Source organism: Stereum hirsutum (genome assembly GCF_000264905.1).
Source record: "Stereum hirsutum FP-91666 SS1 unplaced genomic scaffold STEHIscaffold_3, whole genome shotgun sequence".
Lineage (NCBI taxonomy): Eukaryota > Fungi > Basidiomycota > Agaricomycetes > Russulales > Stereaceae > Stereum > Stereum hirsutum.
The window spans coordinates 1,249,327-1,274,899 of NW_006763133.1; the positions used below are offsets into that span (position 1 = coordinate 1,249,327).

The 25,573-nt window shown below is 51.3% G+C and overlaps 9 protein-coding genes across 9 annotated transcripts; 4 read left to right on the forward strand and 5 right to left on the reverse strand.

The window, feature by feature from the left end:
- Positions 1–231: 231 nt before the first annotated feature.
- On the forward strand, positions 232–945 carry STEHIDRAFT_52078 (uncharacterized protein; the record flags this gene model as incomplete). The annotated part of the gene is made up of 3 exons (XM_007300455.1): positions 232–307; positions 363–413; positions 476–945. 3 exons carry the CDS (start codon positions 232–234, stop codon positions 943–945), a joined length of 597 nt encoding a protein of 198 aa, XP_007300517.1.
- A 471-nt stretch (positions 946–1,416) lies between these two features.
- Positions 1,417–4,316, reverse strand: STEHIDRAFT_153628 (uncharacterized protein; the record flags this gene model as incomplete). The annotated part of the gene is made up of 11 exons (XM_007300845.1): positions 1,417–1,549; positions 1,621–1,953; positions 2,024–2,481; positions 2,615–2,683; positions 2,773–2,843; positions 2,909–3,083; positions 3,155–3,580; positions 3,632–3,729; positions 3,784–3,891; positions 3,956–4,140; positions 4,222–4,316. 11 exons carry the CDS (start codon positions 4,314–4,316, stop codon positions 1,417–1,419), a joined length of 2,151 nt encoding a protein of 716 aa, XP_007300907.1.
- An 896-nt stretch (positions 4,317–5,212) lies between these two features.
- On the forward strand, positions 5,213–5,862 carry STEHIDRAFT_108448 (uncharacterized protein; the record flags this gene model as incomplete). The annotated part of the gene is made up of 4 exons (XM_007300846.1): positions 5,213–5,314; positions 5,399–5,449; positions 5,618–5,757; positions 5,817–5,862. The coding sequence occupies 4 exons, from the start codon at positions 5,213–5,215 to the stop codon at positions 5,860–5,862; spliced, it is 339 nt and encodes a 112-aa protein (XP_007300908.1).
- A 1,402-nt stretch (positions 5,863–7,264) lies between these two features.
- Positions 7,265–10,112, forward strand: STEHIDRAFT_92266 (alpha/beta-hydrolase). Its single transcript, XM_007300847.1, has 6 exons — positions 7,265–7,752; positions 7,807–7,956; positions 8,015–8,129; positions 8,244–8,462; positions 8,522–9,166; positions 9,252–10,112. The coding sequence occupies exons 1-6, from the start codon at positions 7,394–7,396 to the stop codon at positions 9,504–9,506; spliced, it is 1,743 nt and encodes a 580-aa protein (XP_007300909.1). The 5' UTR covers positions 7,265–7,393; the 3' UTR covers positions 9,507–10,112.
- An 873-nt stretch (positions 10,113–10,985) lies between these two features.
- Positions 10,986–13,521, reverse strand: STEHIDRAFT_145022 (oxalate decarboxylase; the record flags this gene model as incomplete). The annotated part of the gene is made up of 18 exons (XM_007300848.1): positions 10,986–11,256; positions 11,323–11,351; positions 11,411–11,470; positions 11,539–11,572; positions 11,635–11,698; positions 11,752–11,786; positions 11,843–12,045; positions 12,099–12,210; positions 12,270–12,288; positions 12,358–12,470; positions 12,536–12,592; positions 12,648–12,665; positions 12,728–12,755; positions 12,814–12,856; positions 12,918–12,941; positions 12,999–13,072; positions 13,129–13,190; positions 13,246–13,521. 18 exons carry the CDS (start codon positions 13,519–13,521, stop codon positions 11,146–11,148), a joined length of 1,362 nt encoding a protein of 453 aa, XP_007300910.1. The 3' UTR covers positions 10,986–11,145.
- A 92-nt stretch (positions 13,522–13,613) lies between these two features.
- STEHIDRAFT_118894 (uncharacterized protein) lies at positions 13,614–15,452 on the forward strand. The gene is made up of 7 exons (XM_007300849.1): positions 13,614–14,000; positions 14,062–14,507; positions 14,574–14,760; positions 14,831–14,854; positions 14,932–15,184; positions 15,264–15,364; positions 15,420–15,452. Exon 1 carries the CDS (start codon positions 13,667–13,669, stop codon positions 13,961–13,963), a length of 297 nt encoding a protein of 98 aa, XP_007300911.1. The 5' UTR covers positions 13,614–13,666; the 3' UTR covers positions 13,964–14,000; positions 14,062–14,507; positions 14,574–14,760; positions 14,831–14,854; positions 14,932–15,184; positions 15,264–15,364; positions 15,420–15,452.
- A 305-nt stretch (positions 15,453–15,757) lies between these two features.
- Positions 15,758–17,801, reverse strand: STEHIDRAFT_92269 (acyl-CoA dehydrogenase NM domain-like protein). The gene is made up of 9 exons (XM_007300850.1): positions 17,599–17,801; positions 17,455–17,538; positions 17,043–17,392; positions 16,763–16,959; positions 16,619–16,709; positions 16,452–16,543; positions 16,253–16,347; positions 16,075–16,168; positions 15,758–16,008 (listed from the first exon to the last, which is right to left on the reverse strand). Exons 1-9 carry the CDS (start codon positions 17,752–17,754, stop codon positions 15,890–15,892), a joined length of 1,278 nt encoding a protein of 425 aa, XP_007300912.1. The 5' UTR covers positions 17,755–17,801; the 3' UTR covers positions 15,758–15,889.
- A 471-nt stretch (positions 17,802–18,272) lies between these two features.
- Positions 18,273–18,763, reverse strand: STEHIDRAFT_145024 (uncharacterized protein; the record flags this gene model as incomplete). Its single annotated transcript, XM_007300851.1, has 2 exons — positions 18,273–18,429; positions 18,487–18,763. A coding segment is annotated over one exon (271 nt), but the record flags the coding sequence as incomplete, so codon positions are not given.
- A 1,188-nt stretch (positions 18,764–19,951) lies between these two features.
- Positions 19,952–22,274, reverse strand: STEHIDRAFT_74060 (uncharacterized protein). The gene is made up of 3 exons (XM_007300505.1): positions 21,659–22,274; positions 20,050–21,398; positions 19,952–19,977 (listed from the first exon to the last, which is right to left on the reverse strand). The coding sequence occupies exons 1-2, from the start codon at positions 22,223–22,225 to the stop codon at positions 20,403–20,405; spliced, it is 1,563 nt and encodes a 520-aa protein (XP_007300567.1). The 5' UTR covers positions 22,226–22,274; the 3' UTR covers positions 19,952–19,977; positions 20,050–20,402.
- Between the last annotated feature and the right edge of the window lie 3,299 nt (positions 22,275–25,573).

Below are 25,573 nucleotides of genomic sequence, written 5' to 3' on the forward strand. Positions count from 1 at the left end.
GCCCGGCGGGGCAAGTCGTTCAAACTCATTTCAGTCTCCGCCTTCCACTGTCGCCGGCGATAAGCGGAACACCGACCATCAACTTGAACTTCGCGTACCGTGACGCCACTTGGAGCAAGGTCGCGTTTCGCCTCACTACAAACCATGACGGTCAGGTGTAGTATCACTGTTCCAGCACATTAGCTGACTCGTTTATATGTATCCTAGGACTTAACATACTGCTACCTGCACATGACACCAAATGAGCTCAAAGTCATAGACACCGTCGGTACACCCGAGTATCTCAAAGGTGACCTTTCTGACGAAGGTAGATATAATATACATGCCCTCTCTGCAGACGCTGAGAGCTCACAATACATCAGAGATGGATATCCCCTCGCACATGATACCACCAAACCCTGACGATTCGGATGGTGAGTCTCTTCGACAACCTGAACGTGAAGGTGGCACTCTCAGCATATTCGTACTTTTCTAGTTCTGCCTTCACATGTGCATCCATCATACCCCTATGGCGATCCTACCCACATTAAGCACCCCGCTTCTCGTCCTCGGGTGCCGTACGACCCGACTTCGCGCGCATTATTTGAAGATATGGGGTATGGCGGAGGGGGTGCAAACGGTACTCTGAGATGGAAAGACCTCGCCCTGGATATCCTTCTTCCCATAGATCGCGAGAAAGAGGAGGCTGAAAGAGCAGCACAAGCACGGAAGATGGCTAGCGGTGCGACGGCGAATCAACACCAAGGTGGGCAACAGCAAGTGCCTCCACAGCAGCAGCAACAGCAGCAGCAAATCCCCCCTCCACAACCTATGAATACGACCATGGATGAAGATGAAGCAGATGATGAAGATGGTGAGGAGGATAATGACGAGAATGAAGACGAAAATATGGAAGAGGATGAGGGCTCAGTGCCTGAAGGGGATGAAGAGCCCGTGGAAGAATAGCTTGCATGGTGGACGAGGTCTTTGCGCCACACTCGGACAAGATGCTGTTGTTCCGGCTGTATATCTTACTGTAAAAATACTACCAAGTCATCGATATGCCTACTTAGGTGATCAACAGGGCCATATAACACCCATAAATGCGTAGGTTCAAGATAAATTGACTATCTTCAACGCACTAGGTACTCTGCGTTTTAAAGCACTGCTGGGCCACAAAACGGAACCGAGGAGGAACAAAACCTGGCCGATTTCAGCTTAGATGTGGGCCAACCTGTCGGAGACAGCTCATTCAAAATCCAACGGCACTGGGAGGTCTCTGACGCTGTGGCCACTAGCGGGGGCTTTGATATTCAACATATCGTCCTCGAGTACGCAAACTTAACTTATAATTGAGAAAACCGACAACTAATACAAAATCCTACCCAGCTCTTCGCAGGGCCGAAACAAGATGCAATTGAAAGTAATCATCGACTTTTACATAGATGGGTCAAACGGTGCAAACGCAGTCTTGAAAGCCTGAACGTCTTCCCTGTCCTCCGTCTCAGACTGTATGCATGCTTTCCAGTCCACCCTCTCCTCCATCTTCAGCAATTTTGCCAGCACTTGCCTGTTCACATCAGCATTCACATCGATCAGCGCCTTGAATATCAATAACCAGAGCGAGATCGAATGACTAACCTTCCAAATTGCACGCTGAACGGCACGCCGTCTCTCATCCAATACACCAACCTCCTCTCTCCATTCTCTCCATCACCAGCAGGCAACTCCACTCTGAAGTAGCTGCCCCTCTCTTCTCCTGGCGTGGGCGCATCTGCCTGCTCCACTTCGAACTCAATCCCCACCGGTTTACCCTCGTCGATGAAAGCCGCTTCGACCTCGTTCTTGAGCGATAGCGGAACGGGGATAACTTGTATGTGCGAGTGGCCACCTTTTGCGGAAATTCGACCGACCTCGAAGAAGACTGGGACAGAGTTATGTTTCGCATAGAAGGTCCATAGAGCGGATTTGTACCTAAACGTCGATAGACGGTGCAGCCGTCAGCCACAAGAGTGCGAAGATAGTGCAAGTAACTAATACGTACTTCCCGATCTCGTTCAACACAGGCTGTTTAAGTTCCCCCGGTATAGAGCTCAACGTCGCGAAATGCGCAATGGGCACAATAAGCACATGCCCTCCTCCCGGCACACCACCGCTTGCACCTCCACCCCCACGATTGTGAGTAGGAATGATCTGCCCCTTCGGCAACGTCACATAACATTCATTCCCAATCGCCACGATCAGATGCTTCGCGAGGCTCGGGTTACTGAGACAGAACCAACACTCCGATGGACCTATCTCTTTCGGCGGTCCTCTTCTTTGTCCGTGCTGATGATGACCGTGTTGGTGTTGAGTTGCCCGACGCTCGGAGATGACGGGACAGTCTTCGATGTAGTGGGCTTCGCTCCCACAGGCGCGACAGACGTAGCCTTCGCGAGGTTTGCGGCCGCCTGTGTCTCCTGGGTTGTGGCGTGTGGGACAGTCTCGGACCAGATGGCCTGCCTAAGAGTTTCAACGTAGAATTAGTGAGCATACGAGGTAAGGAAGAAAGCATGCATGGAAAGGGAGGACGAGTTGTCAAATCTGGATGCGGAACAAGGCACGAGCACGCGTTAGGCACGGGATTTGGACGTACCGTGTTACAGATCTTGCAAATGTAACCTTCTGGAGGTTTGGACCTTTCCGGACAGTCGTTGATGAAATGCTATAACAACAAGCACAGGTCTGAGAGTCAGTACCGCCTCGTATTCCCAGGCCGAGCGCAAGAGCAAAAGACCAGAGAAAGGAACTCACATCCGTGGATTCACACCTTTTACAGACATATCCAGGCGGAGGTTTACCGTTCTGTCCCTGCCCTTGTTCCCCTAATAGATGTATATTTCAGCAATGAGAAGATGAGACTGCCAGAGCAACAAGCACAACAACCCACCCGTTCTCGTTCGTTTCTGGACATTGTTTCCCCACCGGAAGTTCTCTCCATCGCCCATATCTAAAGGTCGTTTATGCGGCCGAGACGGCCCCTCTGTGAACGGGTTCAGAGTAGCATTGGCCGGTCTCGCCGTCGCCGTTGCAGACTGGAGCGGTATTGAAAAGGCGTAGAACCACTGGATTCCAAATACAGACCAAGCTTGTCAACACGTCCATTCCATGAAAACGAGGAACAGATTAAACGTACCCGTTGTTTCTTCCCTGACGTAGGGGCCTCGCCTCCAAACGCACCTAGACTCACGAACCTCGAGACTCTCCCACCTTCATCATCCCACACGAATGGTTCCCTCTCCCAAAACATGGGCGGACCACCAGTACCATTACTACAGCTGCTGAAAAGGTACCTTGGCTTGATCTTCTTTATGAGCTCGTCTACGGGCGGTGCGCCCCCTTGAGCTATTTGTGGCGAGGGGAGCGGAGCGGACGAGAAAGTTGTGATACATGAAGGCCAGACGTGGGAGATGAGGATGTCGACAGTGGAAGATGTGGCGGCAGAAGACATGATGGATGCGAGGGAGGAGTTTCCGCCTTTTGATTTAGCGGAGGAGGAAGAGATGGTGTTGGAGAGGAGCTTGGAGACGGTTTGGGAGGTAAAGTAGGGCGAGGTGAAACCCTGTGGCGAGAGTCAGGATCCAACTAGTGTAGAAGCAGAACGGAGACATACGTGAGGTATTTCGGAGGCCTCAAAGATCTTGGGATCGTACGTTCCGCCTAGGCAAGCTATGCGGAGACCTTCCGCCGTGGTAAATGTGGCAGACTTGCCTGTACTTTCGCATGTCAGTCCGTAGCGTTCGTAGTTCAGAAGACAATACTCACCAAGTAAGAACACGTTGTGACACAGCTCTCCACTAGTCTTTGCAAACTTTTCGATTACGGAGGTAGGAAGAGGCAGCTCTCCCTGCATGATATAACATGGCAGAGGAGCTACGCATGATATCACACACTCGTCAGACGTGGTCGCGAGGGACTATAGCCGGACGAGACAGACCTTCAAGCTTCCCCTCCAGAAGCTGTTTCGTTTCAGTTTCCTCATCATCTGCCTCACCCTCCTTCACGGCGCCGAAGAAATCGCCCGTGCACAAGACGAGGTCGAACTTGCCATGCTTCGCGTCAATGGATTTGACTTTCGCAAACAAGTCACGTATCGAGCCCAGCACCGAGCCCACCGTCAGGCTATCTCCATAGCAAACGAGCCAGGTTGTTCATGTTCATGTTATTCTGGGAGGTTGTGAGGGTAAGAGGAGACAAACGCACATTTTGAGAGTCGAAGGTTGTGGAGGGCCGGCCATAGTGTGTTCGGGAAACGCCGGGTGGCCAGCGAGAGGGGTTTGTTGGGCATTTTCAGGCATTCTTGTTCCCGCCACACCGCGACGAGCCCTGTCCAACTAGTACAGGTTTCGTCAAGGTTTCGTGCATGAGTCTGCAGCAGTGACTGTCTGTAACTGTCGCTTGTTGGGCTCAGCACATACTAGACCTCTGTTTATCCGGGCTGTCCGTGTAATACTCTTGCGTTGCCTTGTCGTTCGTCACTAATCCTCAGGTTCACTGAGTTGGAACAGGCTTGACCTCCGTGGTACGCACCTTTGGCTCATTTCCTTCCAGCAGCTGGATACAGAACAAAACACCGACCTTCTCATACCATACGCCCTCCCGAATAGCATACCCATGTCCCCCATATGCACACATCAGTCCTCAGACTCAGGCTCGCGACGCCTGGCAGGCCGCCAGTCGTACTGGATGTCACTGCTTTGTGCCACAAACAGATACTCTGTCGCTCGCGCTCAACCACCATGACTTCTCAGGACGTCTTGACGGCCACACAAGTTGTGTAATTACATGCAATACCCTCTGCGAGCGTCAGATATGTCTGTCTCATGAGGGGCACGATCCCGCTCTCCGAGTCGTCAGAAATCCCGGTTTTCTACTACCTCCTGTGATTGCTTATGGGCAGGTGGTAGAAACTCGGAGGTTTACGCTGGACATACTCGTAGACGTCTCGGCAGCCGCCCGAACAGATTGGACATCAACTTTGGACATCCAATGTCACATATACACATGCCACTGACGCTGTGCCACCACGCCACTGATATTTTAGAGCTACGATGGCAGATATGACATCTTTCTTTCCTCGATATATCATTTCTTTCCGCCACCAATAACAGAACAATCACTCCCTGAAACGGGACATCAATACCAGTTGATCGTCTCTCGGAGTCTTCGGGCGTGGAAGCAGATGCAGGTACCCATGAATTCCAGCGTCGACGTCGATGGCTGGGAGTACAAGACTGTAAACATAGCCGAATACGGTGGCGAGTTGGACGATCATGATGTCCCCGAGGGCGCTCTTGTGTGTCTTTCTGGATGCTAATACCTGAGAAGTTCAGTGGCGACCTCGAGGAGCGTCTCCCATCAACTCTCGCTGGCGGTAAAGCTTCGGCGTACGCCTGGTAAAAACATGAGTTTCCGAGACATAGGGGCTGTGGTAAGTACCTCAACTCCCGTTCCTGTGGTGTGACATACCGCTCATTCAGCCTTGTTTGTTCTACCATTCACTAACAAACAACCCCAGGGTGAGGAAATGGCCATTTGTGGAGCGCCCGTCGCATTCATCGTGATTTCATCTTTCCCTCGAATAACTTCTCTAACTTAGGCTTCGAAGTCAAAGTTAAGCTTAAGACTCGGAGTCACCATGTCGACCTACACATCTGGTCTTGTTCGTGTGCTCCTGAGGTTTTCCCGCATCCTAGGGATTGCTTTCACAAAAGCCATGGGGAAATCCGAGGGCCTGAGGTAGGTGCTGGGACCTGAAAACTGGTACATTACGACCAACTGCTGTCTTCTCCTTTTAGCAAGCTGGTTGTAAGGATCGACGACATGGCCCCAGCTCTTAGGTAACCATCGACTCCTTATGCCTGAATTAAAGCATCCTTGGCCATGTCCAAGTTGACGCTTGATGTTTGTCGCCCTGGACGTGGTGGCTCCTCACGACTGTGAACTCAACAAAGATGTTTGTCGGACAGTTCTGGCGATGCTCGGGCCTTCAGACTTTCAAAACGTTCACCCGTGTGCCTCGTCCTCAGGGGCTATAATTGCATAAGTACGAGAAGCCTATGTGCCTCTGAAGGTGAGAGGGTATAGTCATAAATAATGCTTCATATGGGTATGTTGGACTGTGAGATGCTTCTGGGAGGGGTATGTCAGGAGTGATGATTGATTGAAAGTTCTCTATCGGCATGATTTGCTTTTTCATTTGGCTAAAATCGTGATGGCCTGGTACCACTGGCTGAAGATAATCTCTACTATTTATATACCATTTTATAGAACACTCGGATTAGTGCATAACGCATAGACAACGGGGCTTCGGAGGAGGGGAAGAGCGACAGAAGGAGTTACAGCAATTTGCAGAATCGTAGTCGCAGTCGCTTTTTTCTGCGATGGCGCTTGCGGCTTCTTCTGACGCAACCGACTCCCATAACAGGTTGTGAGCGCCACGACCACCGTCCTCTGGCGGCGGGCCACCCTCCACTGTAAAGCAATGTTTCGAGATATCTACATCTCAAAAATTGTACAAGTGATTCTAGTGTGTTGTTGACACACTCACAGTCCTAAAACCCAATATTTAAGTGGCAGCATCGAGGCTGGCTCGAGGACGAGCACTGTGGCCCCGTGTAGAGTGGCCCGTCGGAATGGCCGGAGACAGCTCCGAGTGGAGCACAAACTTCTCTGCGAGAAATCTGGGTGCGACTACGATTCTGCAAACCGCTGTAAGAGCGGAAGTAATTTTGGTTTTCATTGAGCGCAATAAAAATGGAAATTACATCCGCCGTCCGAGACCGACGGACGCTCTTTTGCCACTCACCGCAGCGTTTCACCGCGAAAGATTCCACCCGACTCTGCGTGCCTCTCGAATGTGGCAGCTTTGGGAGAGCTGCAGGAACGAGCACGATGCACGGTGCGTGCCTTCACGTGCCTCGCCCCCGCCGCGGACCCACAGGACGAACACGCTGTCAAGATAAAACGAGCTGTGGGGGCCCTGGAGTGTGGAAGTTGAACATATTGACGGAAAAGGCTTAGCGGAAAGGAGGAACTGTTCCTGTGCGGGTTGCCGTTTGGGGAACAAAGGAGAGGGAGCGTGAGAGCGCTCACCGTTTCTGGCGGATGCCATTGTTGCTCCGAGTGGCGAACGCGTGCAGACTTGTTGATGGAGGCTACTTGAGCTCGTAATGAGGCTGGCTATCGCCGCATCTTCTCTCCTCACCTGTCCTATTCTCGCTCCTCTTCCAGACTCTCGCAGGCACGAGACTGCCGCCGCCACTCCTTCCAGTCCGATATAAAGTGTTCAGCACGCGCTCCATTAGAAGACTCAGCCCCAGCACCCGAGAAGACACTGTCATCTGGTCAACCAGCACGGATTCCGTACTTCGTCATGGTCGCCCTAACACCTTGTTTCGCTGCTCTCCTGCTCCTCTCGGCCACGGTCGCATCACCCGTACACAAATATGGGAATACTGGTGGTAGCAGCAGCAGTAGCAAGAAGACAGATATCTTGTCCCTACCGACGGTCTCTGAAGGCTTGGACTTTCTCTGTCTATTTCCTCTTGTCGAAAGGTACACCAAGCTTTGTACGCGCGCGACGAGCAGCTCGAGTTCGTCCGGAACGACCGTCACGACTCCACTCGGTACCGCGACCGGCACGGTGTCCTCGTCTGCTGTTAGGTTTGCCGTCAAGTACGCTTCGGCGGAGAGGTGGCAGGATTCGTCCGTCGTGACGACTTGGGAGCTTCCGTACGTGAACTCCATATTTTCTGGTTGCCTGCGATTTATTCACGTTTGATACAGCAATAACTCGACGGACGCGTCGGCTTCACCATTGGTTTGCCCCCAGTCGGGCGTGGATGCGTCTGATTACTCGGAGGATTGCTTGTCCATGCTCCTCTACGTTCCCTCGTCGGTATTGAGCTCCGGGGGCGATGTACCGACCTTCATGTGGTACGTACAGCCGTCTCCATCCTATTCATTCTAGGGTCTCATGCACAATTGTGTGCAGGATCCACGGAGGCTCTTTCATCCAGGGATCTGCTACGCAGGCTGGTATCGACGGCTCCAATCTCGCTGCGGCAACGGGTTCAATTGTCGCGGTCATTCAGTATCGTCTCGGAGCGGTACGTCTCGTTCTCTTACATTTCTGATGTCTTCTTGTTTTTTGTCTTCGGAAGAAGTCGTTGCTGGTGCTGATATCACGACTTCGATGTTGCTTCGTATTCTCTTGTCCGCAGTTCGGATGGAACGCACCTGATGGAAGCACCAATATGGCCCTCGGGGACGTCATAAACGCGTTGAAATTCCTCCAGACGGTCGTTCCTAGCTTTGGAGGCTCTGCATCCAAGATCACGGCTGCCGGTCAGAGCAGCGGAGCGAACATGGTCAGGGCTCTCCTCGCGACCCCCTCAGCCGACTCCCTGTTCCAGTCGGCTATCCTCCAATCTGATCCCATGGTAAGCCCCTATCCGGTGCTACACTGCTCAATATCACACTTGTTAACATCTCGCCACAGGACTACGGTTTCCTGTCCACGAGCACACAAACGACGCTCCAAAGCTACTTCAACTCCCAACTCAACTGCTCCAGCACCGACACATCCTGCCTCTCTTCCCTCTCCACCTCCGACATCCTCAGCGCCTCCGGCTCCCTCTTCTCCGAAGCCGTCAACCTCGACGAATCCGCCACCGCCTCCGAACCCATGCGTCCCGTGCACGATGGAACGCTGATAACCACCCCCCTCGACCTAACCGCCACCTTTCCCTCCGTCTCCAAGCCCATCCTCCTCACCACTGTCCTCGACGAAGCCGGTCTCACCATCTACGGCAGCTTTGACGACAGCATGACCGCGTCGACGTACGATTTAGTCGTCGAGGGCACGTTCACGAGCAGGACGGACACGGTTCTCAGTGCGAGCGAGTATACGGTCCCGGTGCTGGCGGATGGGCAGCAAGCGGACGCGAGGAGCACGTTGCAGACGTTGGGCACGGATCAGATATGGAGGTGCGCGACTTGGACGATGGCGAGGAATTGGGTGGGCAATGGGGCGAGTGCGTATGTGGGCGTTTATGTCGTCGGCGCAACGTATCCCGGGAATGAGGACGTGAGCTTCTGTACGGAGGACGGTGTGGTGTGTCATCAGGACGACATCGAGATCGTGGTATGTTTCCCCCATTTCCTCTCATTCTGAGTCTTCCTGCCGTATTTAAATTCTTGGTATGCTGATTATTCTTCTGGGACTGTAGTTCGGCACCGTCACGTCCCCGACATCCGCACAGTCCGCGCTCATCACAGAGATGCAAGCGCGCTACAAAGCCTTCCTCAACACGGGCAACCCCAATCCCACCTCCGGCTCCTACGCCACCTGGGCGCCCGCGACGACGACCGATATCCCTGCGCTTTTGCTCGGCGGGAATGGGAGCACGGCGGACGCGGGGGCTTGTACGGTTGACTTTTGGGGGGATAAGCTGTTGTATGATTATCAGGTTTACGATATCTGATATCGTGGATCTGATAGTCAGGTGAAGCTCGGGGGTTGACCACCGAAAATATGTGGTGCGTCGCGACTCGCCGGTATGGGTCCAGGTATGGATATAGGTACAGTATACGTCTTGCATTGTCTATTGGTCTAATTGGCGTCTTTTGTGTCTTCATCGTTGTCCTCATCTTACGCAAGTTTTTATTAGTTCGACATATTGCCGTTGTTCCGTTTCTTCCCCCTGTTACGGTCTACGTCTTTTTCATCCCACTTTCAAACGGCATGACAGCCACTCTAATCATTCGAAGACCCGGACATTGACTTCGTTCTGTGCTTGGTCTTTCTTTCGGATCTCTTCTGTTTTGCTTACTATACCTTATGATGTTTCGTCTTCACTTTTCCTACTTCTCTTCTCCTCGGCTCTTCTCGGCTCCTTTCTCGTCTCGTCTCGCTCGTCCGCCTCTGGCTACTGTATCCATAATGATTTCCATCTCTTTCTCGTACGTTGTCACGACTCACGTCTTACGTCTCTTGCCCTCTGCTCTGCTCTCTCCCCTCCCCTTACCTCCCCTGTGTCTTTATGTGATTAACGTGGTCAAGAAGAAGGGTGGTACGTAGTCTGTTGTTTAAAGTAGGGAAAACTGTGTTTACTGGGTCTGGAGTAGTATACGAGTTACATATGTAGCACAAGTCGATTCTGAAATATTTGCAATCAAAGTTGCTTCACTGCTTATACTTACGGTATGTCTCGTAAATCTAATACTTGATGTGGAGGCAGTTGTCTCGAGACAAACCACGTGGAGACAAACCACGTGGCCGAAACGTGGCGGTATAAACAAGTAACTGTGTGGCGAACATTGCTGTGCCTCCAGTGTGGCTCCGAGACTCGGGCCTCAAAATAATTCAAGTCTCTGTACATACTGCAGATGAAAGACGGGGAGTCAAACATCCCTGAGTATGGGGACAAAAACCTTCGAGCATAAGAGTCAAACAGCTTCAAGCACGGGAGCCAAATGCATCTCTGTCAACGGTGCACGGGGGCCAAACCATTAAAATACCTTCGGGCCAAAGTGCTTAACATTTCGTGGCGCATAAAACAACTGTGCATTACTTTGAGCACGGGAGCCAAAAACCTTCGGGTCACAGTACTCGATGGTTTGTGGTAGCGTAAAATTATCACACTCAGACATTTCGTTATCTATCAAAATATTGTCATTGTCAAGCAGCCGTGCGGACGCACGGGCACATGCTAGTGCTCTTGAACACCGCGCGATGGCTTTCCGGTCCCGGGCCACTTTCTAAGGGAATCGTGCTGCCATTCAAGGGCCTGAGCTATTCTTAGAGATGTCGATATATTCAGAAGTTGAACGCCTTGTCCTCAGTCTCGAACCCATCTTTCCACGCATCTCTCCCCGCAACGACCGTTCTACTTTCTCAAAAGTTCCATAACCGTCAACCGTCAAGTTCTTCTTACACAATCGACATTTCTCACTTCATGTGAGGGACATCAAATGGCATAAAAGTAAAGATCTGCAACATGACGAAGGAACTTGAATGGTCTAAACAGAAATATTCTATGCTTCGCGTCTGAGGTCACAAGCCTCACCGTTCACGTCATCCTCGCGTGAAGCACCAGTGAACAAGACGGCGAGTCCCAATCCTCAGTGGCGAGGCCCGACGACGACCTGCTTGGTCTTGTTGAACTGCGCGATGACCTCGTCCGACAGCCCAAGGTGAGCCTTGACTAGAGCCGGAGGTGTAAGTGCCAACCACTATATAGAGTTCTGGTCAGCTATTGCGATTCATGTCAGGATATTAATGATGATGCTAGGGCTCACCTGGGCGAGACTAACGTCCTGGAAGCGATCTATCGAATGGCCACTGTCAGCATATTATTGTTTTTCAAGGAAGCGGGGAGCGTCATACCAGTCTTGAATATTTCCAAATAATGGAGAGTAGTGTTCCCGACGTTCTCCACGTAGTGGCCTGAGCAGAGCATGAAGCATAAGCTCATGATGGTAACTGTGAAACCTAGTACTGCGAAAGGTGCTCACCATATGTAGCCGGCACGTAGCCAATATCCCCGGCCTGTGCATGAACCAAAGCATAAGAGAGCAGAGCGACAAGATTCCAGGGGTCTCGCCACTCACCTCGTAGTCGAAGGTTTGAGCGTTGCTGTCGGATGCGAAGATGGTCATACGTCCAGTGCCCTCGCTATAGTAGAAAATTTGAGTCAAAGGAGGACGCCGAAGAAGATGGCAGCTCACATGAAGAATGACCACTCGTCCTGCGTGGGGTGCCACTGTACAAAATATAAATCATCTCTGCACTCGGGGAAAGTAATATACGAGTCCTTACGTGCAGCTCCCGCATGGCGCCGGGTTCGACTGTAACATCCGCGGCGGCAATGGTAGTTGAAACGGAGAAGACTGTAGAGTCCACGATCTTGACGGTCCCACCGCTCAGCTGCGTAGCATTCATCTTAGACATGGCGAAGGAAAAGGCTTGAGGTACTTGGCCCAACGGGTCCGAAGGCGCTACTGCATCGGGGGAAGGAGGCTCTACAAGGTCCAAAGTCAGAAAACGGTATTCAAGGGGGAGAAAGTGCTCGTACCTGCTGGGAAGATGTACAGTTCTTCGCCTGGCAGGGAATTGAAGTCGGAAATATCGAGCTGAAAGTTCTTGGCTATGACCTCTTTCGGGACATGAGCTAACCAGTCGGTAAGCTAAAAAAAGGGAAAGGTGAGGACGAGAACTGTTGGGAATTGGGTGACTTGGTGCGTACTAAAAAGGTGTCGTCTTCACTAATTATCATATACCCATGTATTCTGATCAGTATCACATCTCAAACAAATGACGAAGTGATGCCTTGCCTGAAGGCACCATCATCGAATACCAGCAAAAACTCGCTGCCTTCGGTCGACTCGTTCGTGGCCTGGAGAGAGTGCGGGATACCGGGTGGGAAGTACCAAAGGTCTCCAGGTTCCTGCAAATGATACATTATTCATCAGATCTACAGGAGGACGCCTGGCTCGAGGAATCTTTATTTACCACCGTGGCCAGAAAGTTCTTGCCATTTTGATCTACCGCGGTGACTTGGGTGGATCCCTGGCTTGTATCATTTAATATATGGGTAAGAAGAAAGATGGGGACAGCGGCGAACCTTGAGGACATAAGCCCACTAGTACACAAAAATTGTAGCAACACAATATCTCATTCTAATGTGTCAGCTAACGGACTCACCTCAGAGCTTGTGTGCCAGTGCAACTCTCTGCGAGAAAGAACAAGTTGTTCAGTGGCTGTCATCTAAATGGACTCAGATACCATACCGAATTGCGCCTGGTTCCAATCGCATATCCACGCCGGCCATCTCTACACATGGTGATATGAGATCATGCAGAGTCTTGAGAGCTATTCAAGAGTCAAGACTCACGAGTTGCGATAGGCATTACTTCAACTGTAGAAAGTATATGTGTCAGAGTTGATACGACGGTACCGAGAATGTAGACCTTACTGTTCTGCTGTCGAGCCCATCCTCCAGTTTGGAGTCGATTGTGACTGAGACTAAATGGCCATTTGGCGTTCGGCCTGAATACTCGGATGTTAGTGAGGTCCTGATATATTCATGACGATTCACCACTTACACGTCCCCATGATCGGTCGTAGGAGGCGCAAGCATGTCGGGATTCTGCTGGTCGATAGCAATCTAGAGATAAATTCATAATGAATAAACAATAAGATCGACGATTCAAAAAACTTGCGTTCTGTGGCCCTAGGATAGTACCACCGAGAGTTCCCCTGATAGGCTCTGGTTGGATGTCTGCCCCAGGCGTGTACAGAGGCCCATTAGGGGCCGTAGGTGCAAGAGACACTGTGGTACTAGGACTTTCTGCAGCAGCCGACGCACTAGCGGTCTCCGTCGAGGAAGATTCGACGGAGATGGAGAGCGACGCGTCCGACGAAGTAGCTGCCGGGGCAGTATAAGCTCCTATGGCGAGGGAGACGACGCAGAAGAGCTGGTGGGAGAGGGTCAACATCGTAGAGGAGGGAGTGGGGTGACTGAAGTAAAATTCTGAGAATCCGATGCTGACTTTTATACGTCCAGGGGCTATGGAACTGGATTTTAGGCGAAATAATGGTACACGGTCCAAGCCGGCGTTGCTGGGTGGTTCATTCGTGACTATGTCACAAGTAGGTGCTACGGAGGAGAACGAACACCGAACAATTAGGCCCAACTACTACAGTCATTGGGTTGAAGTCGGGAGACAGAGCCCGCTCCACCCCCAGCGCTACGATACCTTTAATTACCATAATGTGATCAGGGTTCTTGAACAAAGCCCAAGGAAATCCCGAGATGTCCCGGGAGACTGCTGGACCATCAGAGTCTTAGCGAAACAAACCCCTACAATTTTCATGAATTACCACATCGTCCGAATGTCTCCTAGACCAGCGCAGCGCCACTCGGGAGCTGCTCGATAGGAGTTCGTTGCGAGTCGGGTGTTTTCTGTAGTGGACACTACAAGGAGGAGCACTAAGTTATCGTGAAAGCGGCTAAGAAGCTATTCATAGTAACTTACTAGTATGTTTCACCAGACAACCACGTACCAGTGTTCCCAAATTAGATACACTTGTGGTTATTCATAGCTGTTCCCCTTCAGAACTGGTAGCGCGCAGCCACCTCCGAACGATTGACTCGTCCGAGTAAACTATCGATGCTTTCCGTTCGGCACATACATCGATAACAAATCTGTGCGTGTCGAGAAAATCCTTTCTGTTACTGCCGATCTCCTCGATTGGTCTTGACTTCACTGGCGCTGAGAGCCTGTAGTTCCGCGGGCAGAGCATGAAAAAACTGGTTACTCTGAACGTGTAAGCGCTGTCTGAAGTATTCGGTTGTTATTTTCTCTCGCCAGAGACCATACCAGGCTGCTTCACCATAGGCTAGACGTATCGTACTGGGGTTATTTGTTTGCCGAAGTATAGCCTGGACCAATCGCTGAGCGGAAGTTTTCGTCTCCTGACCCTATCACATTGGAGAATGGCTTCAAGTTCACAGAAGTGAGAAGTGTAAAAATATGTTGGAGCTTACATTCTCAAGACCACGCCCATCACAGAAATCTTCAGCGGCCCCGAGCAGTTATAAGTGCTCGACCCGTGATGAGTTAGATTTCCGAGTAAGCACGGAGGAAGACGTGAGCCGGCAGTCGCACAATGGAAGAACAGAGAAGGCAAGACTTGTCACTGCGGGTGAGGCAACGCATGTCCAGAATTGCATCCTAAAAATGATAGAGACGATTCAGTCTGCCATTGTGTCTGTAGCTCGAGGCATGAAGTAGACAACCTCACCAGTAACTTTTGCACGCAGATTCTCTGAGAACAGGGAGCACACACACATTGAATTTGTCAACTATTGCGGGTGAATGGGTACGGCGAATGAAGACACTCACCATCAAGAAGTCGCCGAAGGAGTTGGCTTAGCAATATCCAGCGCTGGCCATAACCGACGTTATAGAGGATAACAACGAGATTCGTCCTTGTTACCGCCAGGAGACAGTCGGACAAAATCGCGACCGGGAAGTACAACACCATTCGTCCATTACTGTTGACTGTGTGCCTGTTCACATGAGGTGAGGCGTAACGATACTACGTCGCAGGATCAGATGGAAAGCCCCATCTAGCAGTACCTGAGCGTTCCGGGAACTGGAGTAGGCGCCAGAAACCCAACGATAGCATGTCGCCAATTAGTAGCCTGCGGCGGATATCGGGAACCAATACACACTCGAGGGATATTGACGCCAGTCAAGGACTCGTCGGCACCTACGTATACTGTACTTCCCGGTGGATTTGTAACACTATTTTGCACAAGTACTTAACATCATTCTGAGGAGTTCTGAGGAGAGCTATTCGCTGGAGTACAAGCATTCATATTACTTACTAGAACGTCGCGCTGTCGGTTAGTCCAGGTTTGCTCAGTTGTGAGTGCAGTAGGAGGCGTGGAAAATGTACTGAGCACTTGGCAGTTCGCATCGAAGAGGGCGATGTGGCTGTAAATGGCTTGTAACTTAGCGGAGTATAAAACTGATCACCTTCTTGAGTTGGGCCACTGTGGCGCACATCTTTTCACATCTGGATTTCCTACGGAGTTTCCATGAACATGCTCTATTGAGTAACTCTTCGTTAGCTCTTTCACATCTAAAAAACTGGAACCGAGCATTGAAACGGGTCTACTCTTTGACATACCACACGCTGAATTGACCTAAATGATCGAGAGCTCTTGAATTGGTGCCACTGCGTTCTAGCATGGGACGGTGAGGATGGTACAGTCTATACTATGCATGGTATACAAGGACGTCCAGAAAAAGAGTGTATGAGTATTTCTGGTAGGCCTCGACATGAAACGCCCCATCATTGCCGCAAAAACTCTTGGTTAAACTCTCTCCCAATGAGCATCCTTCTGATCTCCTGAGTACCTGCACCGACGGCGTACAACCTGGAGTCCCGCAATATTCTCCCCATAGGATAGTCTATAATATACCAAAAGGTTAAGGGCTCCTAGGTTTCAAAATTTATGGGCTATGATCAGTACCCACCATTTATGTATCCATTTCCTCCTAGACATTGCATTGCCTCGAGAGCCACTTCGATTGCCTTCTCGGTAGAGTAGAGTATTGCACCAGCACAATCCTACAGGCATGACAACTGTCAGTACGTAGATACGAGAGCAGATATACGTATGTACAAGTAAACATAGGGAAGTTCAGTACTCACCCGTCGGCTGATCTGGCCCTTGTCGCAAGCTCGCGCCACGGCGTACACGTACGATCGACTAGCATTCAAGCTCGTATACATGTCCGCAATCTTGGCTGTGGAGTTATGAGAGTGAGTATTTTGAGATATTTTGGATTACCAGAAGAAGGCGAATTAGAGTCAGTCGATGAAGTAGGACAGGACGTGAGAAGACACATACCTTGCATGAGCTGGAACGTCCCAATTGGTTGATCGAACTGTTTGCGGTCATGGACATACTCAACAGCGTAGTCAAACGCTGCTTGCATGAGACTGTGGGCACGGGAGACCAGAGATCGTCGTGAGCAAGTACGTCGCACAGTAAATTGAGCTCAAAAGCGAACATACCCCAGTGGCCCACCGCTGAGAACAAGGCGTTCGAGATCAAGCCCAGACATCAGTACAGCAGCGCCTTTGTCGAGCTTACCGAGCACGTTCTCTGAAAATATATGACTTAGACTGTAGAAGGTCGCTAATAAAATTAGAACTCACCCTCTGGAACTTCACAATTCTCAAATACCAGCTCACAGGTGTCGCTCCCTCGCATACCAACCTTGTCCAACTTCTGGTGTGTCGAGAAGCCCTTGAACGTATTTTCGATGATAAAGGCTGTAATTCCTTTAGAACCTTTCTCCGGTGAAGTCTTCCCGTATACCACCAATGTCGAGGCGATAGGCCCGTTAGTAATCCTGGAATCACATAACATTGCAGTCAGTCAGACGCCGCTCACTCGTCATAAACCAGAGACGTAGGCTCAGGGATAAATACTCACCAGAACTTATTCCCGTTCAACCTCCATCCACCATCCACCTTATCTGCCCTTAACTTCATACTGACAACATCACTCCCCGCGCCGGGCTCACTCATCGCCAACGCTCCCACCTTCTCCCCGCTCACCAATGGTGGTAGATACCTCCTCTTCTGCTCTTCCGTCCCATGTCTGTGAATCTGGTTGACGCAGAGATTGGAGTGGGCGCCGTAAGAAAGAGCAACTGAACCTGAGGCCCGAGAGAGCTCTTCCATCGCGAGAGTGTGAGCGAAGTAACCCAGGCCGAGTCCGCCGTACTCGGGAGATACAGTGACACCGAGAAGACCCATGTCGCCGAGCTTGGGCCATATATCCTGTGAATGGTGTTCATGATAGTAGACAGAGTAGTACACCACGCTTATAATCTGAAACATACCATAGGAGAGTTATTCGTCTTGTCAATCTCACCAGCTCGCGGAGCAACTTCTTTCTGCGCAAACTCAGCAACAGCTTCTCGGAACTAACCCAGAATATTGAAGAATGAGAGGGTGTATATTCGGAGCAAGAGTCTGCGACACACCTCGGTCTGCTCCTCGTATAATCCAGCTATGTGGACATTATAAGTTGACGTCGATGCGAAACGCCTAGGTATCCGAGCCCCAAGTGTCCGATTCGAAAGGCTTGGGCTTGTCAGACGATGGTGAGTAGAAGTTCGCCGACGAAGTGATGCTAGCATCTTCAGGTTCAAGATAACGGGGTTTAAAGGTGATGCTGAGAGACAAGCAATATTGTATGCGAGTATGCCGAGCTGAGGATGGACAGGATGAGAGCCAGGGGCTTCGGTTAGTACCCCGCGTCCGGATCTTGTTGAAGTTCGTCTCGATCTGACTAATTTCATATTACCCCGCACTGTTTGTTTCCGTTGGGTGGCACTAGGGGTGTGGCCCAGAGACCTTTGAGCAAAACGGACAACTCACAAAAACCCGATTCTCATTATTTACCGGAACGACTGTGAAGAACGGAACAGATATTTCGGGAGCAAATGTCAGGACAGAATGATGGACAGCTCGTACAATGTACGGATCAAATTCGAAGAGCCCTCCGACCATCGACGCTGCAGCAAGGACGTCCACCGGATGCGTACCTGCGAGCTGATGAAAGGCGCTCGCGCTTGGATCTCCTGTCTCTAAGATCACTCCAAGAACCCATGCACCAGATCTGTCGCACGGTTTGGGGAAGTAAGGCACAAGTAATGGAGGTAGGCTATAATACACAGGTATCTTGGCGCAATGGCGAGTCGACGTCTCACGAAAACAAGAAACAAAGCATAACACTACAGAACGGGCGTAATAGGAAATTGAAGGGGGCTGAATCTTGGCCGTATATCGGTATGGTATGGTCGTTCGGATGTCTAAGTACAAGGACTTTGGTGAGCCACAGGATCCGCCAGAATGAGTGCCATACGCACCAGTGATCAAGCACCGTTCCTGCCATCCATCCTGTCAAGGAACCACGTCGGATTCTGCGTGCAGCAAACAGGAAACTGCTCCTGCAGAATTCGAACGACGTCCGCTTCCTCCTCAGGATCGAGCTCGCGATCGTCGATAGTGTAGTTTTCGTACAATGCAAGCATTTGCTGATAGTGCACGGAGACAGGCAATTCTAACCGGAGGTCGTAGAAGTTGCAAAGCATTCGCAGGTGGTTGAGGCCAACGTTGCTAGCAATGCTGTACCTGTCCACCATTTCCGTAACACCCGAGGGAATGAGTTGGTGCTTATCAGCGTAATCGATGATGTCCTGGTAGTTGATACCGAACCCGTAGAAGAGCCTTCCCGGTGGTCGATAGGTTTTGGACTGTAGCAACTTGTAGTCGACTCTATAATCCTGTGGAAGATTCTTTGTCTTTGGACAGCTGTCCTCTATGGGTTTAAAATACTGTTTGATAAAATGGGATTAGTTGTGGAGATATTTTAGAAAGGACGCGTCAATAACGAGATAGCTACGCACAGGTGGCATGGGATAGGATGGGCAAGGACGAGGGACAGGCTCCAGTTGAGTGGTTTGAGCGGCAGACATGGTGCTACATAGTAGTTAGTGGTCAAGGTGGTTTCGGAAGGACCGCGCCAGGACGCGTCGCGCAGTAACAGGCAGAGGCAACGCGCTCACGTGACACACTCTACCAAGTTATTGCAAGGGGGACGCATCGAAATCCTCTTTTTGTGGAACCCCTTTCGCATGGCTGGCAGTAACCGTAGAGATATTTAGAGCAAGTTTTAGAGCATTTTATGGCCAATTCCGCCGCAATTGAATATGTACGTTGTTATCTTAGATCTAAGTAGCGTAAAACTGGCGGGAGGGGTCACGGAAGGGTGTCATTTCTAGATGGGCCCCTCTATAGTATATGGTATTGCATGGTCCTCCGTGTGACTAAGAGCAAATACTTTAGTGAACCACAGAGTCCGCATGAGTAAAAGCCGTACGGAGCATTCATCAAACGCCGTTCCTGCTATCCATTCGGTCGAAAAACCATCTCGGATTTTGTGTGCAGCAAATAGGCAACTGCTCTTGCAGGATTCGAATAAGATCCGCTTCCTCCTCAGATTCGAGCTCGCGATCGTCGATCGAGTAGTTGTCATACATCGTGAGTACAAGCTGGTACTGCACGGAGACCGGCAGATCTAACCGAATGTCGTAGAATCTGCACAGTTTTCGCAGGTGGTCGATGCCAGCGGTGGCAGCGATGGTGTACTTCCGGAAAACATCCGTGACATCCGAGGGTATGAGTTGGTGTTTAGCAGCATAATCGATGAGGTCCTGGTAGTCAACCCCGAAGCCGTAGACGAGCTTGCCCGGTGGTCGATAGGTTTTCGACTTCTTTGCGAGTAGTTTGTGGTTGGGTCTATAGTCTTGGGGAAGAGCCTTTGTCTCCGGACAGCTGTCCTCTATTGGTTTGAAATACTATGTGATAAAATGGTTTAGTCATGGAGAGCAGTCTAAGAAGAATGCGCCAATAACGAAATAGTTACGCACGGCTGGCATGGGATTACTAGATGGGTCAAGGCGAGGGACCGTCTCCAGTTGAACGCTTTGAGCAGTAGACATGCTACTAGAGGGTGAAGTACTGGTGGAGTCGGTTTGGGAGAAGACATGGAACGGGTGTCGCGCCTATATGATGGTTAGAAGCGGCGCTTAGATTCGCAAGCTCGCCGCCACATGCACGCTCTGGAACTTTGTGGCCCATGGAAACGATCGCACACATGCACACAGGGACACGGATCAGTTGCAAAGTCTCGTAGATACTCATAAATAAGCCTCTGAAGTCAATGAGAGATACAAAAATGTGAACATAATACATCGTTGGATAAAGCTATACCATGCAGACCTCACCGAATGAAGTCCTGACAAACCTTCCGCTCATCGACCGGCACATTCGCATATGCCTCCACGATCTCCTCGTCCAACCTTTCCCATTGCGTGATCTTCTTCACCGTCTTCGGGTCCAAATCAATCACTTTCACCTGCACCATTCTCTCCATGCCCCCATTACCACCGATAGTCTTCTCAGAGGCCTCCGTGGTATTCGAGGATTGTAGAGGTGGAGAGAGCGTCGCCGAAGAAGGAAGAGAGACTGATTGAGAGGGCGGAAGGATCCGGACGACGACCGAGCAATCTTTGAAAGTCGCAGAAAGCATATACGCCAACGTATAATATCTCAGCGACTCCATTGACGACGTTGGCGAGTGAAGATCCATCGCATCATGAGCGGAAAGGTAAGCATCCACGAATGACCTCCATTCGTTGAGATCGGGCTCGGTCTCCGTAGCCTGAAGAGCAGAATACTCCGGTGAAGTAGGCGAGGCGGAAGCCTCAGTGGAGGTGGTCGATTGAACGAATTGGCGGAGGGCGACGTAGCCTTCGCGGTCTAGCGGATCCAGTGTGCGCTGGAGTGTGGCGAGAAGTCGGAAGACCGGTGTGGCCAGTATAACGGGAAGTAAAAGATTCATGAACTGCTCCTTCATGGTCCAGATGTCCATCCTGCCGCTGGCACCATAGCCCATACCTGCCCAACCAATCATATTTTCCGCCCACTTTCTCATGTCATCCTCCACCCCAGGCCTGACAACTCTACCCTCAGCAAACACCCTCAGATTATTGATCTTCCCTTCGCTCCGCATCCAATCGTCCCATAACCCCTCCAGCGCTCTCCTCGCGCGGCTTTCGTCGCCGGAATAGAGGTCGAGAGGACAGAAGTTGGATGCGGCGGGGTGGCCCTTGTAGAGGCGGAGGGAGTTGTGCATGCAGGTGCGGCAGGTTTGAGATTTGATGGGAAGAGTTGTATCGGAGAGGTGAGTCGGAGAGGGAAGGAAACCCCATTTTGGCTAGAGAAAGAGAGATGGCGCGTCAGCGAGAGAAGGGAAGATATAGCGATGCGAGTGGGATGATTTTGGAAGGTGCCGGTAAAAGAGAAATAATGTCCATTCAAATAGAAAAGTACCGGGCCACATAGCACTCTCTTGCCCAAGTTCAAGTGGCCAAGATCGCATTCCTCCAGAATATTGAGTCCATCAGAAACAAGAAACTGGTTCCGAAACGAGACTCGGCAGGTTGACTACGAGGCGGAACGCAACAGAGAGCTCACCTTGATCTCAATCGTGCACATCCCCTCTCCACCAACCAAATTATCCGCCAACACACCCTTCTGCCTGCCTACATCAATACCGTCGACGTTCTTCCTCGATGCGGGACGTGCACCTCCTCCGCCTTCCTCACCGGATTCTTCGATTCCTGGTCCATCATGATAGTCGGCAAACCCTGTTAACCACTCTCGATCCAACTTCACGACTCTGAGGTTTACCAAGAACTGCTCAGGTATAAGCCTTCCGATAACTTGCTCCTGGAATGCAATCATTGGATCATCCGGCTCTTCGTCTTCTGCATGCTGCGCTCCAGCTCCCTCTCCCTCTGCCCCTATTCCCTCTTCACCTCTCCCATGAAACGAACTCGGAGATACAGTTGGTTTCTCAGGATCATTGGGATGGGATTTATGATGCTTGATCTTTCGGAGACGAAGGACTGTTCCAGTGAAGAATGGGTGCAGAGGTCCAATGTAGGCAAAGACGATGGTGGCGCCGCCTTCGGCAACGTATTTCCAGTCTGTTACCTTGGTGTCCGAGATATCGAGGTTGGTCGGGACGGTTCCTGTCATTTCTGGTCGATGGTAGAAAATGACGCAAATAGGGAATGAGAGCAGGAAGTATAAGGAAGCCAAGTTAGAGGTTGCGCAGACCCATCAGGCCTCGAAATCCCAAGTCAAATGGACGCCCGTCATGGCGGTGCTAGCACCGTTATGGTCACCATATTCACTAGGATCGACAGCACCTTACTTGTGGTATAGTCGCCACGGGTACCGTAGAGTTCAACGTTCAGGAGCAAGTCACTCGCTGATGGGAGTGGGTTCGTAAGTAGCTTCAAGCTTGCCTGCATGGTGCTAGTACAACACGCCACCCTCCGCAACGGAATGTGACCTTCGCTTTGAAACGGTTTGAGGCGCTCAGCTCTCGAGACTTGCATGTTGTTCGACGACAGCATCTATCGGATCAGTGTGATGAACATCGTTGACGTTTTGTATTCTATTTGACAAGCCGGCTGATCCTCGAGGGCGGTACGTGTAAGTATAGTAAAATTTGTGCATGTATGTACCGTTGTGGCCCTCAACGCAACCCTTCAAAACAAGGCCTCGGACTTCATTAACTTCGTTGATCTGAAGCCGACGAGGTTCAAGTTCCGTCAATAGAATCAGGCAGGCACTGATGTCGGTATAATTATCCTCGTCGATGATCATCACGGTCTCAAAGCAAGTTCATCAACGGATAAATGAGAATTCGAAGAGTGACCTTTCCGAAGTGACACTCCTGATAGCTATCAACAAAGCCGAAGGAGGCCGATGTGATGATTCCTCCCACAAGAAGAGTCGCCAAGGGAGTAAAAGCACCAGAAGGCTATGTTTGAGAGAAAAAGAAGTCGACTAGCTGGTCCTACTAGGCAGTCGCCAAAGTAGCTGCTGAGTTTGAGTGTCGTGTGCCCATGACAACGAAGACATATAGCGACTTGCTTGCTGACCGAGATAAAACTGTAGGCGGTGTAGACTCCGATAGAGACGTTTTCCATGGAAATGCATCCGCAAACATGGGAAGTAATGATGCCATTGGCGAATGGCGTCCGGGGACAGTAGGAGAACCAAGAAAGACATAACGAGCAATGACGAGGAACGTATCTGAAAGCGGGAAGAAAGAACAAGTTGGGGTGTGTGAAAAGAGACATGATGCACGATGAAAGGGACGACGGTGAAGGGAAGAAAGCAGGGGAACGGCGGAAACGGTTCCGGGGAGGAAGGGCACGCCGGCCACCCGGGCCAGGATCGCGTTCTGTGACGGCAACGACCGGAAGTGGCCGTCTGCATCTCGACTGGCGACGTTCGAACGCTCTCCTTAGCCACCCCCACCGTCCCCGCCAATCCTACCATGGCGCCGTCGTCGTCCAGCTCAGCGGCGGCAACATCTGTCCAAGTCGGTCAGTATTTTCCCCCACATTAAAGCAGTTTTCTACATCGCTCACGCACGCCCTTTGCCTCCAGCGCTGCGTATACGGCCGCCTACAAGCCAGGACGCGATATCCATTCCCGCTCGTTTTCAACGCACCGTCATTCATGCTGCTTCTCATACTCAGGTCACCGTAGACCCTACTGCCAGTGCACCCTCTGGCACAGGCGCATCCTCTGCTTCCCCCCAAGCATCTTCCGCCGCGAACGCCAAAAAGCAGGTCTTTACTTTCGACCAGGTACACGGCCCTGAATCGAATCAGCATGCCCTTTTCACCACTACGGCCCTCCCTCTCTTGTCCCGCTTCGTAGAAGGTTTCAACTGTACAATTCTTGCATACGGCCAGACTAGCTCTGGCAAGACTTTCACCATGACCGGCATCGACCTTGACGCCGACCCGTCAGACCCTAATAACGGCATGGGCATCATCCCCAGAGCCGTCTCCACAATCTTTCAACGCGCGCGCGAGGTCAAGGAGGAGCGCGGAAACACCTGGAATTATACCATAAAGGGCTCCTTCATCGAAGTATATAATGAGGACCTCATCGACCTCCTCAGCGACACTAGCGGCGGTAGACGCGAGGTTCAAATTCGTGAGAATAAGGACGGCTCTATCATCTGGGATGGTCTTCGCGAGATTACCGTCCGGAGCCCCAGCGAGGTCATGACGTGCGTTATTTCTCCTACCTCCCGCATACGAGATTGTCCTTGCTGACTTATGTTCTTTATTATCATATCTATCCTAGTCTGATTCGTCAGGGAACCTCCATCCGACGGACGAACGAAACAGACATGAACGCTCAGTCCTCTCGCTCCCATGCCATCTTCTCCCTCACCCTCGTTCAGCGTAAATATACCGGCGCTTCCGCCCAATCTGGGCGTTCTCCTTCCCCTCTTCCGCCCACTGGCCGCTCGCCTTCTCGCATTGGCCGCCCCGGATCAGTGCTCGGCGGGACTAGCTCTTCGTCCGGCAACAGAGTTAGTTCTCCTACTTTTGGCCGCCCCGGAACCCCCAGTTTTGCATCCGCGATGGGGAGAGGGGGCCTGAGACCATCCAGCGCTCTTGGGCACTCTGCGACCGATTCTCGAGCTTCTGTCGATGAAGATGCGGGCGAGTGGACGACCGTTGTTTCTAAGTTCCATTTCGTTGACCTGGCAGGTTCTGAGCGGGTACGCCATCCATTCCGCCATGAAAGTTTAAGCGAATGACTGATGGGGCTTCGGGAATCTTTTTTTGTCCTTTGACCCCTTTTGCAGTTAAAACGGACTGCAGCGGCTGGAGACCGTATTAAAGAGGGCATTTCTATCAACAGCGGGCTCCTCGCCCTCGGAAACGTTATCTCTGCCCTTGGAGACCCCTCACGGGCTAAATCCCATACCGCATCATACGTCCCTTATCGCGACTCCAAACTCACTCGACTACTGCAAGATTCGCTCGGAGGCAACGCCCATACACTCATGATTGCCTGTGTCAGTGCCGCGGAGTGGAACGCCGCAGAGACGGTCAACACGCTAAAGTATGCGAATCGCGCGAGGAACATCAAGAATAGGGCGGTCATCAATGAGAAGGAGGAAGGTTGGGATGACGTCGAGTGGTTGCAGGGCATGGTGACGAGGCTGAGGAAGGAGATGAAGACGATCAAAGATGGGGGATCGATCACCGTCAGCACGAGCGCCGGTAACTCTGAAGGATCCGGCGAGGCTTTGAAGAAGGCTCTCGCGAACTTCAATGAGGTCCAGCACAACTACGAGGAGTTGAGGGAGAAGTATGTGGCGAGGAACGAGGAGCTGAATAGGCTGAGGAAGGAGCATGGCGAGCACCATCGTTCTTCCACTACTGGGGCTGTCCCCGGTATGAGCAAGTACGAGGAGATCGTTGGCCCTGTCATCGAGGAGTACGAGAAGACGATCAGTGCCATGGAGGCCGAGCTGAGTCTCAATAGAGCGGCACTGAG

What these genes read in the sequence shown, in the direction of transcription:
- STEHIDRAFT_92266 (XM_007300847.1), top strand. Translation starts at nt 7,394, where the DNA reads ATGGTCGCCCTAACACCTTGTTTCGCTGCTCTCCTGCTCCTCTCGGCC. An exon ending in TTCAGTATCGTCTCGGAGCG is followed by an intron (nt 8,130 to 8,243) that starts GTACGTCTCGTT and finishes TCTTGTCCGCAG; the next exon opens with TTCGGATGGAACGCACCTGA. An exon ending in AGGACGACATCGAGATCGTG is followed by an intron (nt 9,167 to 9,251) that starts GTATGTTTCCCC and finishes CTGGGACTGTAG; the next exon opens with TTCGGCACCGTCACGTCCCC.
- STEHIDRAFT_92269 (XM_007300850.1), bottom strand. Translation starts at nt 17,754, where the DNA reads ATGCTAGCATCACTTCGTCGGCGAACTTCTACTCACCATCGTCTGACA. An exon ending in AGACGAATAACTCTCCTATG is followed by an intron (nt 17,393 to 17,454) that starts GTATGTTTCAGA and finishes CACCATTCACAG; the next exon opens with GATATATGGCCCAAGCTCGG. An exon ending in CTCAGCGGTGGGCCACTGGG is followed by an intron (nt 16,544 to 16,618) that starts GTATGTTCGCTT and finishes CCGTGCCCACAG; the next exon opens with TCTCATGCAAGCAGCGTTTG.
- STEHIDRAFT_74060 (XM_007300505.1), bottom strand. Translation starts at nt 22,225, where the DNA reads ATGACAGGAACCGTCCCGACCAACCTCGATATCTCGGACACCAAGGTA. An exon ending in TGTGCACGATTGAGATCAAG is followed by an intron (nt 21,399 to 21,658) that starts GTGAGCTCTCTG and finishes CTCTTTCTCTAG; the next exon opens with CCAAAATGGGGTTTCCTTCC.
- STEHIDRAFT_118894 (XM_007300849.1), top strand. Translation starts at nt 13,667, where the DNA reads ATGTCACAAGTAGGTGCTACGGAGGAGAACGAACACCGAACAATTAGG.